Source organism: Poecilia formosa, unplaced genomic scaffold (genome assembly GCF_000485575.1).
Source record: "Poecilia formosa unplaced genomic scaffold, Poecilia_formosa-5.1.2 Scaffold178, whole genome shotgun sequence".
Classification (NCBI taxonomy): domain Eukaryota; kingdom Metazoa; phylum Chordata; class Actinopteri; order Cyprinodontiformes; family Poeciliidae; genus Poecilia; species Poecilia formosa.
This window is the reverse complement of record NW_006800117.1, coordinates 44654-65328: the sequence shown is the minus strand read 5'-3', so window position 1 is coordinate 65328 and position 20675 is coordinate 44654. Positions and strand designations below refer to the sequence as shown.

Here is a 20675-nt window from a genome sequence, read left to right as displayed (position 1 = left end):
TATTTATTTAAGAATAAACTCACAAAATTATGAAAATAAAGTCATACTGACTTTATTCTCATTGTTTTAAAAGGCAGCCATGCCTCATCTCTGTATTCAAACTTTAAACTAAAAATGTGAAATAAAGAAAAGACCTCTGCTGTTGAAGATAATAAAAAATAAAAAATATTTTATTATTGTTTTTTTTTATATATATATCTGCAAGCATGTAAATTAATGGAAATAAACCCAGAAATTGGCTGCAGTTTAGAAATTAAAATAAAAACATTTTTAATTTTCCTAAAACATTAAAAACAAAAATGATATTGGTAAAAAATGAAATGTAAAGTGTGTGTTTTTCAGGTGTCTAAGACGGCTCCCACTGGAGAGTATCTGACCACTGGAAGCTTCATGATCAGAGGTACGAGCCTTCATCACTTCCTGTCCATAATACCATCACTTCCTGTTTGCTACAATGAGCAGCAAATACATTTACCTGGAAATATTTATTTGCTTTTTTTCTAATTTTTGCTGTTCAGGAAAGAAAAACTTCCTTCCTCCGTCCTACCTGATCATGGGCTTTGGCTTCCTGTTTAAGGTAAGCGAGCGCTGGGGTCACCTGGGGTCACACGGGGTCACACAGGGTCACACGGAGTTGCCTGGGGTCACACGGGGTCACACAGGGTCACGTGGAGTCGCCTGGGGTCACGCGGGGTCACACAGGGTCACGTGGAGTCGCCTGGGGTCACGCAGGTTCTTTCCGGTTCCCACCTGCTCCTCTGATTGGCTGACAGGTGGATGAGCAGAGCGTGTTTCGGCACCGCGGCGAGCGAAAGGTGAAAACAGTGGAGGAAGACCTGGAGGAAGTGACATCGAGAGCTGCTGAGCTGCTGGAGGAAGGGGAGGAGCTTATCGGTACCAAGACAAATGTTTCAGATCCAAACTTATTTTATTATCAGATAAACTGGTAATATAAAAATCAGTTTTTAAATGACAATTTCACTTATAAAGAGAGATTTTTTTTAACTTGGTTTTGATCCAAATTTCAAACGTTTTTAATGATTTATGTCGCTTTTGAAAAGCTGCTGGACTCGTTTCCTCCTCGTTTCCTAGGAGACGACAGCAGTAATGAAGACCAGGGCAGAGCAGCAGACGAGGCGGAGAGCCATAAAGAAGCAGAAATGGCCGCCGCCGCGCAGCCGGGCGACATGGAGGACGACGGGAACGACGAAGACAGCGGCGTGGAAGACGAGACGAAGAGCGACCAGTTCAGCTTTCCAGACACCTCCATCTCCCTCTCCCACTTACAGCCAATCAGGTAGCGTCTCCGTCCAAACAGGAAGTTCTCCTTTCTTCCTGCATGAACGCGAAGGAAACAACAAATCGTTCTTCCTCGTTTCTAGGATGGCTCACAATCCCAGCTTCAAGAACGAAACGACGACTCAGGCAGATATCTGCACCTTTTCCTCTCCTCCAGGTGTTTTATCGGGTTATTTTATTTAATTCCTGATGTTTTGTTCCTTCAGGTTGAGGCGGATTCACAAGGGAAGAAACACATGAGCGCCAGGCAGAGGAGGTGAGCTCAGTTTGTATTTAAGATAAAAAAGCTTAAATCTGTTCTATCCAGAGTTAATGAACCTGTTCAGGTTTGGAAATGTGCATAAAAATGCCAGATTATTTCAGAAATACCTCTGGGTTTTTATCACGTCTCAAACGTGTATATGTGTAATTTAATATCTGGACAAAATAATTAAATATTAATTAGGTTATTTTAACTCATTAATTAGATTTTCTAAAACTTGACAAAAACAAACAGTAAAAATCTGAAAACATATTTTCACTCCAAACTTTTTCTTTATGTAGATTCATGAGTTGGAATGGCCTAGTCAAAGTAACAACCTCAAAAGATGTCGAGTGGGTGTATTTTCTTATGAAGAATGTGCAAAAGTTTCAGTTTGCAGCAAAAGGAGGTTCTACGACGTATTTATAACATTCAAAGGGAAAAGCAGGAGATTTCTGTTTGAAACTAAAACCATTTATCATTTCCTTCTTTTTCTTTATCACCATAAACTTTGTGTTGGTCTGTCATGCACTGCAAAAACACAAAATCTTACCAAGTATTTTTGGTTTCATTTAGTAATATTTTAGTGCACTTGAAATAAGACAAAACTAACTAATAACTAACTTTTCTGCAAAAATTAGGAACTTGTTTTAAATCTATAAATCCTTAACACTGATTATAACAAGGCAAAAATTACAAGTGAAAAAATCCTCATTCTTTCATTATTGTAAGGATTTATTTATTTAAAACAAGCTTCGATGTTTTGCTGAAAAGTTACTTGGTTAGTTTTGTCTTATTTCAAGTGAACTAGAAACTAAACTCTTGATTTTGTATTTTTGCATCGTAAAACTTAAAAATATATATTTTTGTGATGGGAAAACGTGTGGGAAAGCTCAAAGAAGGAATTGATTTATTATTAACAATGATTAATTTAACGATGCTCAGAAGTTTTTGCCTCTTTTGTTTAGAGAGGAGAAGAAGAAGAAGCAGAAACAGGAAGATTGTGACGGCGAGGAGAAGTCGGAGGTTTCCTCTGTGGATCTGGGGTCAAAAGGTGGAGGAGGCTCTTCTCAGCAGCCACTGAAGAGAGGCCAGAAGGTGAGACAAACACCGAACCAGAACCAGAACCAGCACCAGAACCGCTCAGGTGGAAAATCAAATATTCCTGCTGCTGGGACAGAACAAGCTGAAGAAGATCAAGGAGAAGTACAAGGACCAGGATGAAGAGGACCGGGAGCTGATGATGCAGCTGCTCGGGGTGAGGAAGGTCGTCCGTGTGCCGCCGCCCCAACGCGGCCCAGATGCTAACGCCCGACCCGTTTCTGCCCTGCAGTCTGCCGGGGCAGCCAAGGAGGAGAAGGACAGAGGGAAGAAAGGAAGGAAGGGCAAAGGGAAGGAGGAGCCTGGCAGGAAACCACAGCTGAAACCGCAGCAGAAACCTCGAAACATGGCCGCCGACGAGAAGAAACCTCAGCAGGAAGGAGGAAGAGGAGAGGAAGAGGAGGAAGAGGAGAAGCCGGCTGGAGAGCAGCAGCAGGAGGAGAAGGTAGAAAACACAAATGACAAAAAATATTAACTTCTGTGATCTGTACATCAGCATGAGGGATAATTCAGATAATTTCTGTTTAATTACGAGAAAAAAGTCACAATATTAGCAGAATAAAGAAACAGCTTAAATTTAAGAGAAAAATATGTTTTAATGTGAAAAAGGCTGTAACATGACTAACATGGCCGCTCAGTCAGTGTAGAGTATCGTTTCAAAGTTCTGCTGTTTATAATCATTTGATGGAAATGGATTTAAATCAGAAATCTGACCTGGTAAACAAATATTGATAAAATAAAATCATAATATTATGACTTCATTCTTCTAATAGGACTTAATTTGTTTTTAATATTGTGGCTTTATTCTCATAATTAAAAAACTATTTCAGCCTGGCTCTAGTATTTTGTTGATCTGAATTCAAAGTCCAAAAAAACACAAACTGTAAAACGTTTCTCAAACAAGATGGCCGCCTCTCTATGGAAACACCAAAACTCTAGATTGTCCTAAAATTAAATCTCTGGAAACCAAAAATTTGACTAATGGATGATCAATTTATCAGCCAGCTCTAACAGAATGTGGGTTTAGTTGCTTCCTGACTCAGCAGTGATGTAATTTCCTGCAGGAAGACGAGGCGGACCAGGACAACGCCGGAGCGGAGGTGAGCTTCCTGCCTCAGGTGAGTAAACGCCGCTAGTCGGAGCTTCATCCTCTCGGCTTCCTGTCTCCCGGCGACAGGAAGCAGAAAACCTGCTGACGTCTCTGAGCGGCCAGCCGCACCCCGACGACGTCCTGCTGTTCGCTGTCCCCGTCTGCGCCCCCTACACCGCCCTGTCCAACTATAAGTAGGTGTCCAAACTGTCCAAGCCGTCCTCAGAGCTACGGCCTCGGTGTGATGGTGCTTCTGTTGTCCGCAGACACAAAGTGAAGCTGACTCCAGGCTCTCAGAAGAAAGGAAAAGGTAGAAACGATCCCGGATGATTCCTGCAGGTCGAGGCTCAGTGCTGACGTGACGTTTTCTGTTTTCAAGCGGCTCGGACGGCGGTGCTCAGCTTCATCAAGGCTAAAGACGCTTCAGCCCGGGAGAAGGACCTGTTCCGCAGCGTCAAGGTAAAAATACCCAAAACTCCAGCAGGAAGGAAAACCTCACAGATCTGTAACCTCACATTTTTTCAACTTAACAAATATTTACATCTGTTAGATCTGTTAAGTTTTTCTTCACATATAACATTCATATTTCTACACGTTTTTTACAACATATTTTTTAATTTATTCAGCAAATATATACATTTAACTAGATGTTTTATATTTATTGAATAATTTATTGTAGGTATATAAATATCTAACATTTTATGTTTGTATTTTTGTTAAATCATGTAACAAATTTTTATTATAAAGAGAACTGAGTTTATTTTAAAATGTGATTAACACTGAGAACCAGAATCTGTTGTTAAACCCTGGTTCTGTTCTGAAGGTCCAACCCGTTACAGCTGAGCCGCTTGGTGGTTAAAATCTGCACCTTCTTGGTCCCTTTATGCATCAATAGTGTAGCTTTAAACACACTGGGTCAGTGGTTCTGTTGGTCCGGGTCTCAGTCTGTCCGGTTCTGTTGGTCCGGGTCTCAGTCTGTCCGGTTCTGTTTCAGGACGCGGACCTCTCCAGGAACATGCCAGGGAAGGTGAAGGTGTCGGCACCAAACCTGCTGGCTGCCAAGAGGAAGTGAACCCGTCCAGATCCTGGCCGCTCCGCTGAGGGGTTAGGAGCTTCAATTGTAAAGATTGTTCTGATTCCATTTACAAAAATATTAGGAATAAAATAAAAATCTGACTCGATTTGTATTTTTCATTTTATTTGGATACAATCTTGCATTATCAACAATTACAGGAGGTAATTTTGTGCAAACGAAGCCAAACTGACAGCGTCGTTTCAGTGCAACGAGATCAGAGGAGCCATTTTATTTACAGCTGTACAGACGGATCAGAACCAGCAGGTGGTTTCTGGTTCCACCGGATCGAGAACTGCAGCAGAATTACCTGAAGCCAGGTAACCTGCTGCTAAATAATCCCAGCCTTTCTGCTCAGATGGGACATTTTTAGTGTTCAAACAAAATGGACATTTAAAAACAGACCTCTAGATTTTTATTTTACATTTGCATGAAGCTAACTTAAAGATGTACACACATTTCAGTGGTTTTCTTAGAGTTCCTGTTCGGGTTGAGAAGGAAGCAGAGGAGACCTTTCTGAGTCAGCAGAAGCCAAAAAGCTCACAGGTTTGGATTTAAAAGGTTCTGGAAGCTTCAAAATATTCATTTGTACCTTCTGACGTTTAAAAATCCAGAAGAAATGATGGTTTTATGACTGCAGAGGAGTACAACCAAGTATTGGTGCAAGGATAAGAAAAATATTGAAGTTATGAGCAAAAAGTTGTGACATTAGAAAAATATATGGAAATTCATACGAGAATAAAGTCATAATGTTACAAGATTTAAGTAATGAGAAAAAAGCCAATGAGTCAAAATAATGAGAATAAACTAGCAATTTTATAACGTCAACACAAAAAAATAAATTAAGATGAAGAATACTGAGCATCTTGTGAAGTTATACTTTATCGGTTTTACAAATAAAGAAAAAAGTTAATCTTTTATCAGTAGCAGAACTTTGAAACAATTGAAAACTAGAATCACAAACTGATCTGGACAACAAACCTTTTTCAATCTTTTTCTAGTAATTTTACGACTTTCTTCTGGTAATCTTATAACTTTACCGTCGTAATTAAAAAAAAAAAATCTTAGTCTGGCCCTAATAGTCAGCTGCATGTGGAGTTATTTCTTCTAGACCATTTTGGTCGAATGAAAAGCTGACCTCAGAACCAGAACAATATCTGAACTTTAAACCACAGTTTGTTTTTTCCTTTCCTCGCCTTTAATCATCTGTTTTCCAGCTGCAGCTGCCTCTGAGGCCAGCTGTTGCCGGGCAGAAAGCAGGTTGATTCTAAGGGCCGTCCTGATTGGTCGGCCCGTTTCTGAAAGTTTTGGTGAGATTCCAGATGTTCTCCTGGCTGTGCAGGGAAATAACTGGGCGCATCATCAGAAATGGAAAACAGATTCTTTCTGCTTGTTGTTTTAATTCACGTTAGCAGTCCGGGCAGAGCGAGCTGGTGGGTCCTGCCCGGCTCTAGGAGCCCAGCGTGTTGACCCGGGACATCCTCTGCTTCAGGCTGTGCAGCAGGTGTTTGGGCAGGCAGTCCCAGTGAGAGGACAGCTTCTCCCGGTGCTGCAGAATCGCCTCCATGCAGAACCTGAGGAGCACAGGCTCATTAGTGGCTAAAACAAACCCACTTCCTGCTGCTTCAAAGCTGCAACTTTTATAAAAATTATTTTTACAAATTAGTTGAAACTGTTAAAGTATAGAATGAGACAGAAAAAAATTTATCTCCTAGACTAGAAACAACCAATCAGAGCCAGGAGGCGGGTCTTAGCGCTGTCAATCACAACGCCTGTTAGGAAAGTTGATGCTAGTTAGCATGGCCACTGATAGCGGTTTTCCTGCAAGGATGAATTGACTCTCTGCCATTAACACATTTCACAGCATGTTTATGAGTTGATTGACAGCGCTTACACCCGCCTGCTGGCTCTGATTGGTTGTTTTAAAAAAAAATTTGATTTCATAATTTAATGCCTTGAAATTGGGCCTCTGTCTCTTTAAAAACTCCTGCTCTTTCAGGACGTCATCACCTAAATGTTTTTTCCAGTGTTGCTCTGAGAAGTGGCTCCTTCAAGCAGCTCAGCTGTTCCACCAGGTGTTTGCTAATTGCTACTGGCTAGTCTGAAGGAGCAGAGTGGGGGAGGGCTGCTCTGACAGTCAGAAGCTCAGAAGCAGCAGCTCATAGGAGGAGCTGTGTCTGGAAGGCGGGGCTAGGTACCACCAGGTATTTTGAACAGCTGAATGGTTGCCATGGTGATTAAATGATTTCTCAAACATGCATGAAAGAATCAAGGCAAAAGTCCTGGAATGTTTCTGATGAGGGAATAAAGTTAAAACGTGATCAAAAGTTCAAATAAGTTGATTTCACATCATCATCCCTTTAACAAAAATGTGAAAACCATATTTTAATAAAAGTTACTTCCTGAAGCTTTAAGCACTCACCCGACTAACGATTTGGGCTGGATGTTAAAAATTAGCAGCTCGTTGCTGTGAGCCTGTCGGAGGAGGAAAACAGGATGAGAGGCAGTCTGAAACAGGAAGTGGTCATAACCTGGAGGTTTTTCAGCTTACAGCTCTCTCATGAGACAGCAGGTTGTTGGCGCAGCCTCCAAACACGAACACCTCGCCGTCCGGCCCAGAACATGCCGTGTGCCACAGCCTGCAGCGCAGAGAGAGAGAGAGAGAGGCGTTCAGTAGTGCGGCGATGGGCACAGTGGCATTCAGCAGGACAGGATACTTACCTGGGGCTCTTTGTGTAACTGTGCTTGAACGGCCTCCACTCGTTCCTGCTGATGCAGTAAAGCCACGCGTCACCTGGAGGAGAGGTACAGCGATTCAGAACAACTTCCTGTTCAAACGATCGCTCAGCCTGGGAACCCAAACACAAAACTCACTGAGCGTTTCTCTCTGTGTGGTGAAACCTCCAAACAGGAAGATGTGATCTGGTGAAACCGGAGTGAAGGAATGCCAGGACCGGCCCACAGGATTCTGAGGAACGCCCCTGCAGAAAAAAACAAGACGGGTCAGAATGAATCAGAATGGGTCAAAACGGGTCAGAATGAGTCAGAATGAGTCAAAACGGGTCAGAATGGGTCAAAACGGGTCAGAATGGGTCAGAATGGGTCAAGACGGGTCAGAATGGGTCAAGATGGGTCAGAATGGGTCAGAATGGGTCAAGACGGGTCAGAATGGGTCAAGACGGGTCAGAATGAGTCAAGACGGGTCACAATGGGTCATTTTCTCCTTTTATTACCAAGAAAAATCAAGAGAAGCTGATTAATTCAAATTTAATTTCTGCTTCAACCCGATGTCTAATCTGCATGATTTTTACAGAAATTAAACATCTTTAACTAAAATCTGAACAAGAATGAGACCCAGTGTTGAAATATTACATTTCAAACTAAAAACAAAAAATACAAATGTTGATGTTTTTTTCCTGAAGATGCTTTTTTTTTCAACAAATAATCAAGCTGCTGTTATTGTATTTTAGGACATAAAACAATGAATCATTTATTTGTGCTAATATATATAAAAGGCGTACATGAATAATCAGCAAAAATGTGGCAACTTTTCTTATTAATAGATAAATCGATAACTAAAATAATCACTAGTTGTGATCACAGCCCAGGTTCAGACTTACATTTCGTGCCACTCCCACGTCTCCAGGTTGATGTAGTACAAATCATTCAGTCTGTAATTCTGGAGAAAAACAATAAAAGTGTTTGGGAACAAAATATATTGAATGTTAGCATTTCTGTGACTCAACTTGACTATTTTTACATAATTCAGACTAAACATTCCCTTAAACCTTCAGCTCAGACTGTTTAAAATGGTTCATCTGAAGGATTTTGACCTTAACTGTAATAAAAGTGTTGTGGATAAAGAAAGCCAGAAAGCACACAGACTGAACGGATCAGAGCAGAGCTCACCTTGAACCGCCCTCCGAACACGTAACCTCTGTTTCCTACGGTGGCACAGGCGTGAGCTGCTCTGGGGGACGGCGTGTTGCCCTGAAACACAGCGACAGGACCATCAGAACCACCCAGAACCACTCAGAACCACTCAGAATCACCCAGAACCACTCAGAACCAGTCAGAACCACACAAAACCACTCAGAACCACTCAGAATCACCCAGAACCACACAGAACCACTCAGAATCACCCAGAACCAAACACACAGAACCACCCAGAACCACTCAGAACCACCCAATCACTACAGTGGCTTTTTAATGGATCTGTATGAAACCCGGGTCGACTTCGATGCTCTGGTCTATATAAATAAATGTCAGAGTTTTTTTACTTACACTTTATTTTTTTTCAGTTTTTTCTCTTTATCTTTCTTCATTTTTATTTAGTAATTTTTTTGTATTCATTTCATTATTCGTTTCTTCTATCTCTGCAGGTGTCGCTGCAGACGCACAGTTCATCCCCTGTTTCCATTAATGCCCATAAGGTGGCGCTGCTGCGCGTCTTCACCTGAGTGATGGGCTGACTCCATGCTGACGTCTCCAGGTCCAGGACATGGATGTGGTTGTTCCAGCCTCGTTTAGGACCCTCCCACTGATGCAGGAAATAAAAATAAATACGTCAACATTCAAAGAGCCTCTGCAAAAGGAGGATCCTGACTTCTACGTTTGATGCTGTCATTCGTTTACAGACCAAAACAGAAGACGTTTCATCGGTCTCGAAAGCCCCTAGGTGAGATCCCTGCGGAGTGTAGCCGTACCCGCCGAAGAAAATCAGTCTGCAAATATAAAAGATAAAGGAATCTCATCATCAAACCTTCCTGGAGAAACAAACCCGATAACACGGCCAGGGAAGGAAGACATCACCTGTTCTTGTGGACCCAGCATCCCAGCTTGTCCTTGGAGGACGGAGGAAGTCCTTTCAGGTCCCTCATTTCCTCCCACACCAGGCTGGGCGCCCTCAGAGGCAGACGGTAGATCTGGAAGGAAAACAGGACCAGTGCTGCATTTAAACACTCAACAAGGCCTTTCATGACAACAGTTTGGCCCAGAAGTTACTGCGATAAATGATGATATTCTTTTCAGACCATTTTAAGAAATATAATAGTACTGGCATAAGAATGCAGGTGCACCCTCTTAAAGATGAATAGACTTTCATTTTTAACAAACATTTAACAATGGCACTGAAAGACATTTTAAATATAAACAAAACAACAAATAAAATGGAGACTGAAATTTCTGCAAGTGAAAGGATTCTCCAAAAAGCACAAGGTAAGATCAGACCAAAGCGCCAGACTGAAGACTTTCATCATTCAGTTTTTGGATGAAAGAAACGAGAAAAGCAATCATGGAAATGGAAATTATTGAGCTGGTTTTAACTTATGATGGGATGAACTGATTAATTGTTCTCTCAGCATACCCTGTTTGTGTTTCCTCTGGCATGATGCCCCCCGAACAGGTACAGGACCCCATCCAGACACGTCCCGCAGCTGCCGGACATGGAGTGCAGGTTCCCTTCGGTGACATGCTTCATCCTGCAGACATGCAACCGTTTTTATTTAACTGCAGCATCCAGTTAAATGCTGGAATGACGACAGGAAGTTCACCCTTTATTTCCTCACCAAACTCCTGACTCCATGTTGTAGGTCCACACCTCATTTTTGGGCAGGTACAAGTCAACGAATCCATGATTTTGGCCATTCTTGTTTAAAAAAGCAAAAGAGAACATGATTTAGAAACTAAAAATAATGACTTAAAGTGTGATTACGTGGTTCAGCTCCTACCTTGTATCCGCCCCACACATACATGATATTTCTATCAATGACAGCAATGTGGCCGCTGCGCTCTGCCGGAGCGTCCAGCTCAACAGACTCTGGCGCCTCCGCTTCTTCGTCATCTTCGTCCCCCAGCAGTTCGTCTTCGTCCCCCGGCTGTTCGTCCTCATCCACCATCCCGAAAAGCCTCCTGCGGTCTTCCTCTCTGTCATTGCCATGTCTGGCCGGCAGATTTCCTGCGTCCTCCTCCATGCCTGCCTCCCTCTCTGCCATGTCAGCGTCTCCCTATAACCATTTACAATTACTTGAGTTGTTTTTTGGGAAAAATATACTTTTTCTGCACTGTATCTTTTAATATAATGAAGTATAGTTAATTTTACTTGAGCAGAAGTTTTGGATTTCTACCTACAGAATAACTTTACTGAATGAAAAAATTCAGGAGACATCTTGTTTTTACACCAGCTTTGTTGTTATTTTCTGTCTGCTGAATAACGTCAGGATAAAAAAAAAATAGTAAATATTATATTTCGTCAGTGGAAGCACTTCACCCTGTTATAACAAATATACAGTAAATACTGGTTTAATGAGATTTATGGTGAAATACCAGGACTTGCACATAACTATATTTTTGTCTGTCTGATGACTGAATTTTTAAATATTAAATTAGACATTCTAATCAGGCACTCATACTTTTTTACTCTTGAGTAATTTCTTAGTCAGCTACTTCTTACTTTAACAACAGTAAAAACATATCATACCAGTGTACAATCTTTGGGTATGCTACCCAAAGATTTCTATAAACAAAACAATCAGGATGTGATTTTGTGGGTCTTTTATTTTGTTCCTAAGGTCCAGAGAACCTCGTTACAGAGTATTAGAAATCCTACATCATTAGAAAATATGGTACATTCTCCCAGAAAATAGAGAGTGAGTCATGATTGGGTCAGAATTAAAACATAAAGCCAAATCAACTCCAAAATTATTAAACTTTATAGAAAAAAAACAACCTCATCGAGATATTTTTCAAGGAGGTGGAATGGTGAAATATCCATCTGTGTGTGTGCCCCAGACTACATTAACACACTCGCGTTAAAGTTTGTAATGTTCATATATTTTCTGTGTGAGAACATGATGCTTCAACAAAAGATGCATTTATTTTACGGCTTTTCCCACTGATTAGCCAGACGTTGTTAGAGGCTAGCTAACAGCAGCTAAACTAACAACTGACCCACTTTAAAAGCTTAAATAGTGTAAAGCCCGCTCTAGCTGCTGGTAAACGTAATAACATAAGCGTAAAAACTGACCTTAGTAGTTTGGACTTTTATTCTTAACAACTTTAAAAGACAGAGCAATAAATCAAGTGACAACCGTTTGTCATTTTCGGTGCAAGTTCCAAAACATTTCGATAAATTAGCACCGAGCTAAGCTAATGCTAGCCGTGTCTGTGTTGATTTTTGACCCAATGTGTGACAGGCCAGCTCCAGCTGCAATCACATTAGCCACAAACTTACCTTAAAGGTTGTATCTTATCTGAAATACTCAAAACAATCCTCAATTTATGAGCTTATAATCAGACCGGACATAACCCACCTTTCAAGCGGAAACGGTTCAGCAGATCGTCGTTACAAAAACATTCAGAACATCTATAAAAAAATCGTAGTAAAGTTTTGGTTGTTTTAAAAGTCTTTTCTTTCTTTGTGAGTTGTCGTATAACATCCAAAAATAAGAGTTAGTGGAAAAGGCATGTAAAAATTGATTACAAGAGCGACACTTTCAAAATAAAAGTAAAATCGAGTCAAAGCAGTTCTTATTTATTTAAATTTATAGTTCTTAAACAATAAACAAGGCAGAACATAAGCATCTGTACAGGAGAGGTTAAGCCGACCCTAAAGAATACATACACAGCAGGAATAAAAAGACGTTAAACAAATATCTAACAGAAATAACCAAAATCACATACCATTTGAAATTAACAGTTTAAAAACAAAACATTATTGCGATACATTTGATGTGGATGATAAAGAAAAGAAAACTTACAGGAAGGGTTAATAGGACAGTAAACTTTGCACAAATAACCATTTGACTTTATTGTCTTTCTACATTCAGTTTGCTTCTATATTAGTTTCTAATCAACAGTAACTCATAAATGTTTGGTTTGAAGCATAATTTATGTATAATTTCACAAAAAGGACCAACATACCTCAGTTTGTTCTGTCAGATGGAATGGGACAAAATTCCAAATTATTATGAAAACTTTCTGTAAGGACACACTTTATACTTCAGTTAAGTTTAAATGCTAAAGCCAAAACAAATTATAGCTTTAAAAAGAAATTCTACCAAATACTAAGAATAATTTAAAGAATCAGAGAAATGTGACGATGAGAAGCAGAGGTTAAGAGACCCAGTCTGACCGGGTCATAGAGAGCAACAGCAAGCCATCTGGTTTTTCCAATAAGGTGCTTTTCTGGTGCTGGGAAAATTGTATTCAGGGTGTTTTCAGCTTTGAAAGCCTTGTTTTTTTTCCTTCCACTAAACTTTTTTCCTCAAAATTGCAGCTGAGTATTAGACGTTAAAAATTAGGCTTGGACAACTTTCCTTATTCTCAGAGAGAGACGGGGACAGCTGAAATGTTTTTAATCAGCTCAGACATTTCATTATTCAAAAACTTCTTGTTTTGTTTGTTTTATTAAATAAGACATGTCTTACTTTGATCTATAATACAGGTCCTTCTCAAAAAATTAGCATATTGTGATAGTTAATTATTTTCCGTAATGCAATGATAAAAATTAAACTGTCATATATTTTAGATTCATTGCACACAAACTGAAATATTTCTGGTCTTTTATTGTTTTGATACTGATGATTTTGGCATACAGCTCATGAAAACCCAAAATCCATGTCTCAAAAAAATTGGCATATCATGAAAAGGTTCTCTGAACGAGCAACTAACCTCAACATCTGAATCAACAAAGTAACTCTAAACACCTGCAAAAGATTCCTGAGGCCTTTAAAAACTCCCAGCCTGGTTCATTTCTCAAAACCGCAATCATGGGTCAGACTGCCGACCTGACTGCTGTCTAGAAGGTCATCATTGATGCCCTCAAGCAAGAGGGTAAGACACAGAAAGACATTTCTGACCGAATAGGCTGTTCCCAGAATATCAAGGCACCTCAGTGGAAAGTCAGTGGGAAGGAAAAAGTGTGGCAGAAAACGCTGCACAACGAGAAGAGGTGACCGGACCCTGAGGAAGATTGTGGAGAAGGGCAGAAGCGCCTGACCTGGGCTACAGAGAAGCAGCACTGGACTGTTGCTCAGTGGTCCAAAGTACTTTTTTCGGATGAAAGAAAATTTTACATGTCATTCAGAAATCAAGGTACCAGACTCTGGAGGAAGACTGGGGAGAAGGAAATGTCAAAATGCCAGAAGTCCAGAGTCAAGTAACCTCAGTCAGTGATGGTCTGGGTGCCATGTAAGCTGCTGGTGTTGGTCCACTGGGTTTTATCAAGGACAGGTCAATGCAGCAGCTATCGGGAGATGTTGGAGCACTTCATGCTTCCATCTGCTGAAAAGTTTTATGGAGATGAAGATTTCATTTTCAGCACCACTTGGCACCTGCTCACAGAGCCAAAACCACTGGTATTACTGACCATGGTGTTACTGTTGGCCTGCCAACTCTCCTGACCTGAACCCCATAGAGAATCTGTGGGATATTGTGAAGAGAAAGTTGAGACCCAAAACTCTGGATGAGCTTAAAGCTGCTATCGGAGCATCCTGGGCTCCATAACACCTCAGCAGAGCCACAGGCTGATGGCCTCCACGCTGCACTGAAGGCTGCAAAAGGATTCCTGACCAAGTACTGAGTGCATAACTGAACATAATTATTTGTAGGTTAACTTTTTTGGTATTAAAACACATTTATTTTATTGGTCGGATGAAATATGCAAATTTTTTGAGACAGGGATTTTGGCTTTTCATGAGCTGTTTGCCAGAATCATAACTATTAAAACAATAAAAGACCTGAAATATTTCAGTTTGTGTGCAATGAATCTAAAATATATGACAGTTGAATTTTATCATTACATTATGGAAAATAATGAACTTTATCACAATATGCTAATTTTTTGAGAAGGACCTGTATAGTCCCTGATAATTTATCATTAATTTGACTGATGACATTTTACTTTAGATGAACCTCCTGGCTATCTTTAAGTTCACAACAGAAATTTCTCACAAATGAGAAAAGAATGAATTAGATAAAATATGACTTTCTCAAACCTTGTTAGAATAAAAAGGTTCTGATCATTTTAAGTTCAGTGAGTAAAACTTTTATTTAGACACAACAAACATATAAAGAACAGGTACTTGAAAACTAGCTAAATTCAAAATGCAGCATTATTATTATTTTACAAATGGAATATACAAAGGCTTGGAAACAGGCAGACTCAGGATTTTCCTTAAAGTCCTTGAAGTTTGCTGTGAAGACAAAAATATAAAGTTATGAACATGAGCCTGAAACCAGCAGCAGTAAAGAGAAAAGTCAAAAACTACAACAACGTGTCCCACCTGTCTTCAACGGTTCTGTTGGACGGGTAGTACACCTTGAACGTGAAACCGCTTCTAGGAAACGAGCCCTGGAGGGAAGAAGAAGCAGCTAAAATTAAAACATCTTTTAAAGAAAAGAGACAAACTTCTCGTTTTAGTCTTTTGGTACCGGGTTGAGACACAGGCAGTCGGTGCTGGAGATGGAGAACGGGTCGTACTTGTCTGCAAACACGATGACGTCGGGCACGGGGTAGACCCGGAGGGAGTAGTCGTAGGCCCAGAAGACCGGACTGACGTAGAGAGGAAGAGGAGTCAGGTGTCCCTGGGACAGGACGGTCTTCACAAACTGGAGAGGAAGAGGAGGAAGAGGATGTTTCAGTGGAACCAACATGGAGGAGCTTCTGCAGCAACACCTTAACTTTCCATATATAAAGTTGAGTGTATTTTATTGTGATTTTAAGTGACAGAACAACATAAAGTAGTAGAAGTTAAATTATTCATGGATAATTGGATATTCATGGTTTTCATGGATAAAATCTGAAAAGTGTGGCGTATATTTGTATTCAGCTCCCCTGACTCAGTAGTTAGAGCTCTGAAGTCCCGTCCACTCGGAGACGTTAGGCTTTCTGTCGTACAGGCCGCCTCCTCACAGAGGACGTCGCTCTTTTAGCAAACGTCCTTTTCGGAGTCTGGTTGCTCCAGCTAACGATTAATCAATTAGCATCTGATTAATCATTTCAGCACCAAAACAATCAGTTTTGAAATGGGTCCCAGAGTGGGAAAACTTCAAAACAAACACATTCATACGCGTCACTCTCACAAGTAACAAACACGGCGCCCCATAGTGCTTTTTTCATGCTTTGGCAGTGTGCCACCTACTGGCCCGGCATACTTACTACAGTGTTTTCTCTGCATCTTTGTGGATGGAGTCTGAATTTTCATTCTTTTCCAGTTAAGTTACTTCTTAAAAACAGTTTTATTTAGGGGTATCATGTATAATAGAGTTTTTATTTGTAAAAACATATAAAAACCCATGCAGCATTTGTGATTTATGCGCCACTTTGCGTTGGTTTTCATTTGACAAAATGTGAAAAGGTGTGAGGTGTGTGAATATTTAACCTCTGATGCCTCAGAGAAAATAAACTCACATGGTTTGGGATGTCGAGGTTACTGTTGGGCAGCCGGACGCAGTTCCTGCACATCTTGTTGACCAGATCTTCTCTCATGATGATGATCTCTTGGTTGCAGTATTGAATCCTGACCAGATCACATTTTTACAGTCACCTCAGGTGAAACAACCAGAGACCCTCCAGGTGATGTTTTGTCCTGTTTGTTCACCTGCATGGGTTGGTTGTAAACACGGAGCCCGGCACCCTCTGCTGGAAGTCCTGAGTGATGTGCTCTGCCAGCGGCGGTCTGAGGGAGACACGGTTCAGTTCAGCAGCTTCCAGCTCAGAGGAGCTCAGGTGATCAGACTGGAGGCCTACCTGGGCAGGATGGAGCCGGGGCCAGGGTCCTCAGGGCCAGGAACAAACACAAAGCGACTGCTACACGTTCAGAAAAACATTTCACATTAACCACCTGATTCAGACCCAGGCTGATCTGTGAGAGCTGGAAGACCTTACCTGCTATGAATGCTGGGATACGAACAGATGACATCAGCCAGGGTCTTTAATGATTCTACAAAATCACATTGCAAGTAAAAAATGCTCAAAAATCAGTCAAAACCAAATAATAGATGGTTCAATCTATTAACTGAACCATTAATAGATTACATTTTTTCCATAAACTTAATTCTTGGTGAAACTTTACGACACAGTATGAAGGTCCAGACTAAGATTTTTATTATTATTTTTAGTTTCAAGTATAGTCTTATTATTCCAACTTTATTCTAGTAATTTTACATTATTATCGTAATATTACAATTTATGAATATTACGACTTTCTCATAAAATCAAAACTTTACTGTCATAATATTACTACTACGCTGATTTTAATACTACTTTGTCGTTAAATTTCGACTCTATTCTCAAAATATTACAACTATTCTGGTTGAAGTACGACTATTGTCATTATGTTAAGATTTTTTTCTTGAAATGTTACGTCTTTATGCTTGTAATTTTCTGAATTCAATCTTGAAATATTTTTTTTTGTTGATCTATCCCTAAAAATCCGTTACCATACTATTGAAATATATTTCTGCTGCTATGCTACACAAACCACAAACCCTTACCTCTGAGGGATTTAATCTGAGTTTTTCCATAAGGAGCAGAAGAAAAGTTTCCACAAAAGATGAAGCAGGTTGGAGGCAGAGCAGCATATCCTGTAAGAGAAAGAGCGAGACAATAATGCGGCTATTGTTCTGTGGTGAATGTGAGCAGCTGCAGAATCAGACCTGAGAACATGATGTTGAGCTTCTCCATCACTTCCACGCTGTCCAGCCAGACGTCAGAGACGATCACAAACATGGCGTCTTCGTTCTCCTCCTCCAGCTGCTTCAGCTTGGACGAAGCTTTAACCGAGGTGGAGGACGGACCGCCGAAGAAGTTTATGTTTCCGTAGTACGCCCTGAATTTAGAGCAAACACCAGCAAACTCTGAGAGGAAGAGTCTAGGAGGTGTAAGAAAACGTTAAACGTCCAGCTGCACCGACCTGGTGGCAGATGAAGACTCTGTTGGTGGGAATCCAAAGCCATTGACGTGGAACACCGAGTCTTCATACCAACCTGAAACAGAGACGAGACAATTCCTCAACGCCGCACAGTAACACTTAATCCTGACCAGTTGTCTGCTTGATTTTCTAACATTTGTTTCCTTTCAAACGAATAAACATGGAATATATTTATAGTGCCTGATGAAATTCCAGTAGAGTTTTTCAAATACTTACACTACATACCTTATTGGTATAGTGCTTTAGCATTTAGCTTCCACTTTAGTGCTTTAGCACTATAGCAATACCTTCAGCTCAATACTGTGTTAACTAATGTTGAGGATTTCGACTTTAGGGTTAGTGCAGCTAACCTCTAGCTAGCTGTGCTCACAGTGACATGTCAGGGATAATTCTGGCTGAATGTTTGACGTCTCATTCCAGGTTTTCATATAAGATCCATAGATTATTGCACAAACTTAATGTTTCATCCGTTCCAGAACCAGTTTGGAAGAGAGCTTTGTCCTGTTGGAACACCAGATGGAGCTAAAAAATTTCCTCCTCATTATTCCACCCATATATCTGTAACCCGCTACATATCCATCCCCTCAGCATGATGCTGCCACCACCATGCTTATGAAGCATCTTTCATCACATTTTCTTCAATATCCAGGTTTATGTTTAGGACTACAGGAGTAGAAATACTGTAAAATGAATCTTACCTTCTGCCAGCACAAAGCAGGACTCTGTGTACAAACCATTATGAAACTGGTGAAACAGCAGCTAAGGAAAAAATCCACCTGGCGCCGTGTAAAATATTAAATCTGTGGGCAAACTGAAATCGATCAAAGGATATTGCTTTGGACATATCCAGCTGTACTGTCCCACTCGGATCCTCCAGGTAAAATTTACCCTTTAAAAAAAAACACAGAGGATTTTAAATGTTCTTCAATGTTTTTAAAGCAACTTTTCATCCCGTCTAGAAGGAGGAAGATGTCAGAAAGTTTAGACTCTCCTGCAGCTCACCTCTTTCAGCTGTGTGATCATTCCCAGTACGATGACCTCACCCAGTTTAGCTGAGCTGCCGAGCAACGCTTCAATCGTCCTCAGCTGCAGAAATCAACTAATGCATTATGAATTAAGGCTGTGAATAATTTTCATCTTATCCAGATTAAAGTAGATTCTGTACCTGAAACTTGTTTTGACCTTCCACCACAGCAGCTCCGATGGCCGGCGGCGTGAACAGCTCATGGCGATACGTACGCTTAAAAACAAAAAATAAAAATCACATTTACTTTAAAACAACAAACAGCAGCGTTACCGTTATGACTGGGATGTTACTGACCTGCTGTAAGATGGTGTAGCGCTCCCTGAAGAGCTCGGCTTTATCTCTGGCCAAACCGCACAGGCCGGGCGCCGGGTGGCTCGTCATGCTGATCCTGCACAAAACAAACAGAGGAAGAGCTTTTCCTCTTGCAGCAGCAACACAAAACAAGCCGAGGCGATGCAGGTCAAAAACTCACGGTACAAATTTCTTCCTCTCCACACTGTAAATGTATCTGGGAACGTCAAAAGCTCCAATGATGTTGAACACGTTGTCTCTAGGAGGAAAAGGTCGGTCATGTGAGCAACAGAGCTGAGCGACGTTACGAGCACAGGATATCAAAGATAAATATTCTAAAAGGTTTTCTACCGGGACAGAAATAAAAATGGCAATTATCTGTTTTTATCACAGGGCTACTCAGGGCTACTCAGGGCTTGTGTTGATTTATTGAAATGATTTTACAACAAACTACTGTTTTGATTTTAATAAACAATCTTAAGTGTCTCATTTGTTCAGAGTCAATTATTTCCATACTCTTCCACCTTCCAGTTGTGCCTGGATAAATGTCCCTGGTAGATCACATTAATGATCAGAAATGTTGGCTTTTAAGCAAAGTTAAAACATTTTAACTTTGCTTGGACTTGATTAAAATTTCTAATTGAGTTAATTTTAGGGTCTGTAATTAATTTTAATCAAAAACTTTATATGAGCTAAATAAGTAACATTTTCAATTCCTTTTTTATGCTAAACTATGGAATAAATAGACACATGAGCTATAATTTGTTTGGCTTTAGCATTTAAACTTAACTGAAGTATAAAGCCTTAGCATTAGCTTATGCTAAGCACCCTGATGGCATGGCATCTTAGTGTTAGCAGAAAGAATGTTTACGGTTGGAGCTTTAGCGTTAGCATAGCTAACTTTGTAGTTACTGATAATAAATCTGATCATATCAGGCCAAGGATGAGCATGTAAAAACTTCTGATCAACACTGCACTACCAAAAAAAAAAATATTAGCTTAAATGACCTTGTTAGAAAAGAAATGAACCAAAACATTGACCTGACTGAGGAAAGTCCAACTCACATGGTGTCCTCCCCGGCCTGAGTGCAGTCCTGAACGGCGCTTTCCACCACAGACAGCTCGATCATGTTAGAGGACACTGCATGAAGACACAGCGAGGTCAGAAACACGAAGGACGCTCATCTTCATCATCAGACTGAACTTACATGGCTGCTTCTCCACTGCGTCCAGAACCTTTTCAACAACATCATCCAGTTCAGAGGAATCCACCGACTCCAGAACCTCCACCAGGTACCGGCTGGCTTCACTGAAACACAAACAGCAGAAACGTTAATAATAACATAAAACGGAATAGATATATATAAATACATAATATATAATAATTAATATATATTTTTTATTATTATTAGGTACTTTTGATTAATTTTAAGTTATTTTGATATAATTCTCTTAAAATGTTTATTTTTTCTAACTATGTACAGTTTCAATTTATAAAACAAAAATCCCTTCTCATCCTCTGCGGGTGGGTCTCTCTCTCTCTCATTCTCTCTCATTCTCATTCTCTCTCTCTCTCTCTCTCTCTCTCTCTCATTCTCTCTCATTCTCATTCTCTCTCTCTC

At 40.4% G+C, this 20675-nt stretch overlaps 3 protein-coding genes across 6 annotated transcripts in view; 1 reads left to right on the top strand and 2 right to left on the bottom strand.

Annotated features, from left to right (window-relative positions):
• The window catches only part of nemf (nuclear export mediator factor), a 13395-nt gene extending 8485 nt beyond the window's left edge, over window positions 1-4910 (top strand). For both annotated transcript variants that reach the window (XM_016678285.1, XM_007565503.2), the window contains exons 19-32: window positions 343-400; window positions 519-577; window positions 774-894; window positions 1093-1297; window positions 1383-1425; window positions 1506-1555; window positions 2509-2638; window positions 2721-2798; window positions 2874-3086; window positions 3706-3741; window positions 3819-3925; window positions 3998-4041; window positions 4111-4190; window positions 4726-4910. In XM_016678285.1, coding sequence (XP_016533771.1) covers window positions 343-400; window positions 519-577; window positions 774-894; window positions 1093-1297; window positions 1383-1425; window positions 1506-1555; window positions 2509-2638; window positions 2721-2798; window positions 2874-3086; window positions 3706-3741; window positions 3819-3925; window positions 3998-4041; window positions 4111-4190; window positions 4726-4803 — 1302 coding nt within the window. In that variant the 3' untranslated portion in view covers window positions 4804-4910. The remainder of the gene's footprint in view (window positions 1-342; window positions 401-518; window positions 578-773; window positions 895-1092; window positions 1298-1382; window positions 1426-1505; window positions 1556-2508; window positions 2639-2720; window positions 2799-2873; window positions 3087-3705; window positions 3742-3818; window positions 3926-3997; window positions 4042-4110; window positions 4191-4725) is intronic.
• Window positions 4911-5195: 285 nt separating this feature from the next.
• klhdc2 (kelch domain containing 2) lies at window positions 5196-12273 on the bottom strand. 3 transcript variants are annotated; one of them, XM_007565501.2, is made up of 14 exons: window positions 12114-12273; window positions 10533-10808; window positions 10371-10450; window positions 10169-10283; window positions 9616-9728; window positions 9443-9527; window positions 9260-9343; window positions 8713-8793; window positions 8424-8482; window positions 7678-7784; window positions 7525-7597; window positions 7355-7442; window positions 7226-7278; window positions 5196-6377 (listed from the first exon to the last, which is right to left on the bottom strand). In XM_007565501.2, the coding sequence occupies exons 2-14, from the start codon at window positions 10794-10796 to the stop codon at window positions 6254-6256; spliced, it is 1326 nt and encodes a 441-aa protein (XP_007565563.1). In that variant the 5' UTR covers window positions 10797-10808; window positions 12114-12273; the 3' UTR covers window positions 5196-6253. The 3 variants fall into 3 exon arrangements, with proteins under 3 accessions (XP_007565563.1, XP_016533775.1, XP_007565564.1); XM_016678289.1 differs by lacking the exon at window positions 12114-12273 and adding an exon at window positions 12035-12104 and having other exon boundaries at window positions 10533-10807; XM_007565502.2 differs by lacking the exon at window positions 12114-12273 and adding an exon at window positions 11828-12017.
• A 2557-nt stretch (window positions 12274-14830) lies between these two features.
• Window positions 14831-20675, bottom strand: part of pole2 (polymerase (DNA directed), epsilon 2) — a 7351-nt gene continuing 1506 nt past the window's right edge. Inside the window, exons 2-19 of the mRNA XM_007565499.2 lie at window positions 20262-20362; window positions 20119-20194; window positions 19235-19312; window positions 19057-19150; window positions 18901-18975; window positions 18738-18821; window positions 18568-18624; window positions 18434-18482; window positions 17718-17790; window positions 17461-17633; window positions 17299-17388; window positions 16691-16745; window positions 16553-16612; window positions 16404-16481; window positions 16214-16322; window positions 15235-15411; window positions 15087-15154; window positions 14831-14996 (exon numbers count right to left, since the gene is read on the bottom strand). Coding sequence (XP_007565561.1) covers window positions 14978-14996; window positions 15087-15154; window positions 15235-15411; window positions 16214-16322; window positions 16404-16481; window positions 16553-16612; window positions 16691-16745; window positions 17299-17388; window positions 17461-17633; window positions 17718-17790; window positions 18434-18482; window positions 18568-18624; window positions 18738-18821; window positions 18901-18975; window positions 19057-19150; window positions 19235-19312; window positions 20119-20194; window positions 20262-20362 — 1516 coding nt within the window. The 3' untranslated portion in view covers window positions 14831-14977. The remainder of the gene's footprint in view (window positions 14997-15086; window positions 15155-15234; window positions 15412-16213; window positions 16323-16403; window positions 16482-16552; window positions 16613-16690; window positions 16746-17298; window positions 17389-17460; window positions 17634-17717; window positions 17791-18433; window positions 18483-18567; window positions 18625-18737; window positions 18822-18900; window positions 18976-19056; window positions 19151-19234; window positions 19313-20118; window positions 20195-20261; window positions 20363-20675) is intronic.

Bases quoted from the DNA above. Each gene is read 5' to 3' on its own strand.
- klhdc2 (XM_007565501.2), bottom strand. From the start codon at position 10,796: ATGGCAGAGAGGGAGGCAGGCATGGAGGAGGACGCAGGAAATCTGCCG. The intron at 8,794-9,259 runs GTGAAGACGCGC...GCTGTGTTTCAG, and splicing joins GGAGTCAGCCCATCACTCAG to GGCAACACGCCGTCCCCCAG. The intron at 7,785-8,423 runs GTAAGTCTGAAC...TTTTTTCTGCAG, and splicing joins ACGTGGGAGTGGCACGAAAT to GGGCGTTCCTCAGAATCCTG.